This window comes from Gavialis gangeticus, unplaced genomic scaffold (assembly GCF_001723915.1).
Source record: "Gavialis gangeticus isolate Ggan-Ray unplaced genomic scaffold, GavGan_comp1, whole genome shotgun sequence".
NCBI classification, from domain to species: Eukaryota; Metazoa; Chordata; order Crocodylia; family Gavialidae; genus Gavialis; species Gavialis gangeticus.
In genome coordinates, this window is record NW_017729017.1 from 8,823,525 (window position 1) to 8,829,831 (window position 6,307).

The 6,307-nt window shown below is 43.3% G+C and overlaps 1 protein-coding gene across 2 annotated transcripts in view; it reads right to left on the reverse strand.

Annotated features, from left to right (window-relative positions):
• The window catches only part of RALY (RALY heterogeneous nuclear ribonucleoprotein), a 591,199-nt gene that overhangs the window by 36,913 nt on the left and 547,979 nt on the right, over positions 1-6,307 (reverse strand). For both annotated transcript variants that reach the window (XM_019513099.1, XM_019513100.1), the window contains one exon: positions 1,877-2,037. In XM_019513099.1, coding sequence (XP_019368644.1) covers positions 1,877-2,037 — 161 coding nt within the window. The remainder of the gene's footprint in view (positions 1-1,876; positions 2,038-6,307) is intronic.

A 6,307-nucleotide genomic window follows, 5' to 3' on the forward strand; every position in this document is an offset into this window, starting at 1 on the left:
GTGTTGTAACACACAGCCGTGACATGAGTTTGGCTTTCACGAATTTGGGGTATAGTTTCCCCAAAACCCCTACACCAATCTTCTTGAAACTTGACAAGTTTCATGCTCTCAGCAGAGGCTACCAACTCTGCAAGTTTCATCCAAATTGGACAAAAAACAACAAAGTTATAGATATTTCATTGATTCCCCATTATACCCTATGGCCAGATCTCTGAGGTGGCTCCAAAGCTTCAGAACCGCTTCAGCCAGATCAAGCCAATCTGCTTCAGCCAGATTCAGCCAATCCAGTCCGGAGCTCTGGATTGGATCACTGCCATCCGAAGTGGCCGGATCCGAAGTCAGATCAGATCACTGCTGACTCGCACAGGCCTAATGGTTAGGAATAGCTGGAGTTGGCCTGAAGCTGACATGCTGAGAAACCCTGACAGAAGGCTCAAATACTTCCCCATTCCCAGCAACTGAGCAGCAGCAGCACTCTCATGCCTCAAGGAACAAATTAACTCCCGTTCCTAAGTATTCTTGGGCTGCTTTGACTGCTTGGCCAACTGGACAGGGAACTGTAGCTGGTGTTGCCCATACCCATGTTTTCAGGAAGCTTCTAAAAGTCAAATCTTAGGCTTGCAGATCTAGAGTCCTGGAAATTACCAGGGCTATAACTACTATTGGATAGGATAGGCTGCTCATTAGACTGGAACCAGTCACAGACTCTGCAAGAGAACTGAAAGAGAAAACCAGGCACTGGTGACATCAGTGGGAAAAGGGAACATCTACCTTGCCCATAATTTGACTGTTGCCAATTACTGCATTTTGTAAATTGGCAAATAAAAAGAAATTATATGATTTAGAATAATGTCAGGTCAATGCACCCCCACATGGTGCGTCTGGAAGATTAGCTTAACTTTAAGACTGTAAAAGGACTTATGAGCAAATGTTGCCATGTATAGTGTATAAAGGTAAGAAAGTCTTAGATGAATGGGGCTTCAGGAAGCTGGACTGGGAAGTGAAGAGAGACCAAACCTTGTGAGCATGAATGATAGGAGCAGCCAAGGCTGAATTAGAATGGCTTCACTCCCAACGCACTCTAGATGAAATAGAGTTCAGATGACACAGGTTTAGCTAGTGTCTTTATCGCCATTTGACAGATGGAGCAGCTGACGCTCATGGTAGGTGATGACTTACATGAGCTCAGCAGGCCAAGGGTAGAATAAGGAACAGAACTCCTCTCTCTTGTATTCTAGTGCTTTTCTCTCTCAGCCCCTGGTAACCACTTCTTATTACTGCAGGTATTTATATATGCAAGCAGTGGCAAGTTCATACTAGTGGTGAACCAACTAAAGACCAGTTACTCTGGCCAGGGTAGCTTAAATACAACCTAATCTTTGGCATAGGCTTATTTGTTGTTGGTTTTGACCATTAAAAATGCTTTTCATTAAGTATTCAGAACCCCTGAGCACCTTAAAGGTTGCCAATATAGCCCTTGGTAGCCCAGCAGAGGAATGAATATCTCTGCTCTATACTCTTTAGATATATTACCTTAAATTATATGTCAACTTCAGGTATAGTGTATTTAAGGGGGAAGCACAATCTCATGGACAGAATATGGAAGTAGGAAACCTCAGTCCTATTCCTTGGGCAGTTACTTCCCTTTTTTTGCCCCTTGGTTTTCCCCTTCTCTAACATGGTAATAAAGACCTTCATCTCCCAGTGGATGGGGCTCTGAGACCTAATCAGTTAATGCTCAGCAAGCACTTTGAAATTCTTGGTGGATGGCCTATCTCTCTTTTATCCTCATAGTGACTGGGGCATAACAGGAAAATGATGGTGCTTTTGCAGGCTGCACATTGCATGCGGCATTCGTGTGCATACAGATACTCACATTTTAATTTGGCAGAGCTGTTTGCAATGGCGGCCGACCTGGCAAAAAGTTTGACAGGCAGTGTTGCTTTTACACGTCGCACTAAAGGAATGGTCGCTCGTGGACGCTTCACAGGAACCACCCTGGGGACAGGAGAGACCCGGCCTCGATACTCGAAAAGCCTGTATATCAAAACAGGTTACAGACTGCAAACAGTACAGTGAAGGATGCACTTTCAGAATGAAAGAAAATTTAGGCAACAAACACATTAGGAATAGCCATCAAGGGGAATGATTTACAGGTTACGCCACTAGAGGTTGCTGCTGCTACATACAAACAGCTGCTGCTGCCACATGATGCCATTTGCAGTAGAAGAGAGAGAAGAGGCCTCTGAGATGAAGTTTGAGTGTTAAAATTTCAGCTATTCTAGCAGGCAGTTCTTGTACTGGGCAACATTATGCACACAAAGGCCTGTCAGTCTGTCATTCTTAATGATTCACAATGGTCCCTTACTGAGCATGCTTTTTAAACATGCCCCCTAAGAGCTTGCTGTCAGAAGTGGCCAAGGACCTTGGAATATGTTCCTAGAAGAAGAGGTTTGGTTTCCCCATCCCCTCCAACACCTCCTCTTGCATGTCCTCAGTCTATTCCATTCTCCCACCTGCCCTGTTTATACTCCAAGTCATACAGCTGATTTTCTGGAGCTGGCAGCACAGAGAGGACATGTGTCCTGTGAGATGTTTCATGGACTGGCCTGTCTGCTGCCATTATAAGATCTGATGTGAGCAGAGGGATATAGCATGACATTTATCTAGGCTGCATCCAGCCATGGACCCCTTCACCCTTCTGTCTGCCTCCAAACCATTGCCCTTCAGCCAAATGGAACCTTTCAGCGCTACTGCCCATTAGCTTCAGCAAAGATGAGCAAGCCAAGAATGACAAGTATCCCCCAGGGCTCTTGGGGAAATACAAGGTGAGAGAGAGTTTGAAGAGAAAGCAAGGGTGGAACAGAAGTCAGGTGGCAGAGCAAGGGGAGTGAGACCAGACTTTACAGCACCGACACAGCTAAGAAACCTGCTCTGTTGAAGCAGTGTACTCAATAGGTATATGTTTGTGAGGTCTTGCTGCTTGTCTTTGCTGGCAAAACAAATGTTGCCTCTTGGTCCCCTGCAGAATAACCTTAACTCCAGGAAAATGAGCTGGAGTCTGAGCTACTGTCTGCAGCTTTGGTCAAAAGAGGGCATGTCTACAGTAACTGCTTGTCCGGTGCCATGCACATAGCACATGGTTAGTTTTAGCTGCTACTTTGCTGTAGCAGTGTGCTAAAATGGGGGAGCATGCCACTACAGTGAGGTAGCTGCCAGTCGCATGTAGACTCACATGATCACTATGTCACTGTTGTGCGTTGTATGACGGCAATGTAAGGTGATATGCAGACATGTCCAGAGATCACTAATGCCCAAACTCAGTATCATCCTATCTGGGGGTGGTAACTTTTTAGCTTAACAAGTGAGGGTGAAATTCCCACCCTCTGCTGGGAGGTAGGAGAAAGATGGGGTGCTAGTTACTTCCAGTTGAAGCCCTGTGGGTGAATATTACACACACTTCGGGGGAATCAGTGAGAGGGGGACAAACAGACTGAGAAAAAAGCTCCTATCCCAGATCCGCTGGTTTTAAAGAGCAACTTAAGGGTGCTAGTACATGTGACAATTTGCCATGTAAATGTGACCAAAAAATCGCCATTTGGCTAGCATAATGGCATTACTATATACACATGCATGAGGTCTTGTTGTGGCAAACTGTCCTGGAGCATGGCAACTTAGACCACCTCTGATGTATTTTAGTCTGATTGTGGCAATTTGTCCCATTGTGGACAAAAAATCTGTCACATGTACATGTCACATACATATCAACTCACCAAATTACATGTCCTGAGCCCCCTTGCCCAGCAGGTGTGGCTACAATTCACCGGTACTTTCAGGTAATTTGCAGTGTCATTCACAGGTTTTTTGGGTAATTAATGTTTTAGCACACCAGGTGTAGCTGCAGAGCCTGACATGGATCAATCTTCTGCTGATCTCCTTTCTTAAATTCATTAATTAAATTAAATAAATATTTAAAAGAAACTTTTTTGTGTTAGTTATCTCCAAATTCACTCTACTGACAACTAGGGTGTGTTGGTGTGTTAAAGACTGGGGCGCTTGAACTATGCCAGGCACCCAGGAGCACAGTTGCATTCCTGAAAAACAGTACTTTCATTATGACAGTAATGAAAGTACTGAAATTGCACTTAACTAAAATACGTTGATTCATAAAACTAAACAACTGTCACTGATCTGCACATATCACATAATAAGAGCTGTAGTTTAGTACCTCCTGCTATAATTTAGTACTAAGAGGTCAGCAGGGTTGAATTGTTATGTGGGGCCCCCTACCATATTTAACTTTAAATAGCTCATGGAGAAATTTGGAGATTTTTGACCTCTCATCTGTAATAGAGTGACAGTATAAATTGACACCCATTGTGTCACTTTAAGGGAAACAGCTTGAGACAGTGTAGAAACCCCCTCGTCATACATACAAGGACTCTAAGCTTCTAAGGGCTTGTATAAAACATAGTTAGTGCCTAGGCCTTGCCCTGGCTCTCTGTGCAGGAGAATGTCACCATGAGTTCACAGAACCATCAGTTATAAAAAAAGGCACCCTCAGAGTCATATGCTGAGCAGCTGTGCTCTGGAAGTCACAGAGGTCTGGACACATAATTTGCTGAGGAAATGAAGTCAATGGAAGTTAAAGGCACTTGGTAGGGCTCTGGGAATAATCAGTCAGCAGCCAAATTGAAAAACAAAACAAAAATTTCTTGGATGATACAAAACCAATTTTTCTACTGTTTTTTTTTTGCCAGAATGAAAGAATTGAAACATTTTGTTTCAGGTTCTGAATTCAATGTCTGATACTTTGAATAAAACCAAAGAAAGCAAAGGGTTAGCATGATGAAGGAAACTCAGAGAAGGAAGACCTTGTTCTGCTCAGCAGCCCAGTGACTTAGGTACTCATCCAGATTTCAAGACCTAAATTTAATTCCTTCTCCTTTCTAAGGGGATTTGAACTTCCACCAGGATATCTGATATCCTATCAATCATGCTACAGTATATTCTAGGGTACTGTCCCTAGTCTTTCTTTGTAAAGTTGTTGCACCTTGTATAAGGTGTTTAAAAATTCTTTGGGCTAAAGAGACTTTGTAGCTTGTGGGTTAGGATGCTAACACAGGAGGTGTGACATCTGGGTTCAAGAATATTTAAACATTTTATTTAATCAGAATCACCATCAGGAGTGAGACCTATCCTTCCCAGAATACCCTATAGCCTGATGACTTAACAATTTGAGAGGACAGTGGCATGGGTTCAAAGCCCCTCAGGCAGAAGGCAAAATTAAATTCAGGTGAGTATCCAAGGTGTGGGGCTGTTGTGAAACAAGGGATCCTTCCCCTCCTGTTCTTTGAATCCAGGCTTCCATAACCTTCACTTTTACTACAAGCGCCCCTAACTGAAATATTTTGAGAGTATCAATGTAGTTTACTTCAAGATTTCCAATGCATTATGTTTCGCTGCAGCCTAAAACTATTCATGAATAATTTGTGAATTGTTTTAGTTACCCAGAGTTACATTTTTGGCAAATAAGTACTTTATTGGTCTGCTTGTTGTTCCCTAAGGCTCCCTCTACACATTACAGGTATTACGCAATTAACTGGTTAATCGCACAATTAATTTAGATTGGCTACACATGCAAAGTAACTATCACACCATACAGAAGTCCATTCAACAATAAAGTTAGAGCTTGAAAATGTGTAACAACTTTATAGCTGTTTTCTATCCAGCTTTCATTTAAGCATACAGCAAGCAATACTTGAATGATAGCTATGCCCCCATGGCTGGCAGCCCCATCAGCTGACAGGAATCCTGCAGTTCATGGGGCTTACAGCCATGGGAGCTTGGTAGTTGTTGGTTAAAAGGTAGTCTGGGATCAGCATGATTAGATCTAACATTGGATCCCACAATCATGTCTCCTGTCATACACATGAGGCATGGCTTAAGGGAGGTCCTATCATGCCTTTACCTAAACATCTAGAGAGACCCTTAGAGAGGTAATACTCATTTTCTTCAGTCTTCCCACGTCAGTGTCTCTCTTGTGTGACATTCATACGGAGAGAGCTCCTTGTTTCACCCATTCCCTGCTTCTCTGCTTATCTATCATGGCTACCTCTCTAGCTCATCTCAGTCTCTCCCTCACTAATGCAAGGCCCTCCCCCCATACCTCTCCATGTCTTCCTAGATCTCAGCTATACACCCCACTTCTCCCCCAGTGCCTTGTTTTCATAGTGTCTCTTGTGGGGTTGTAATTCATGTAAAGCAGCATGCACAGAATAAAGCTCTGTTAACCATTATCTCCTCT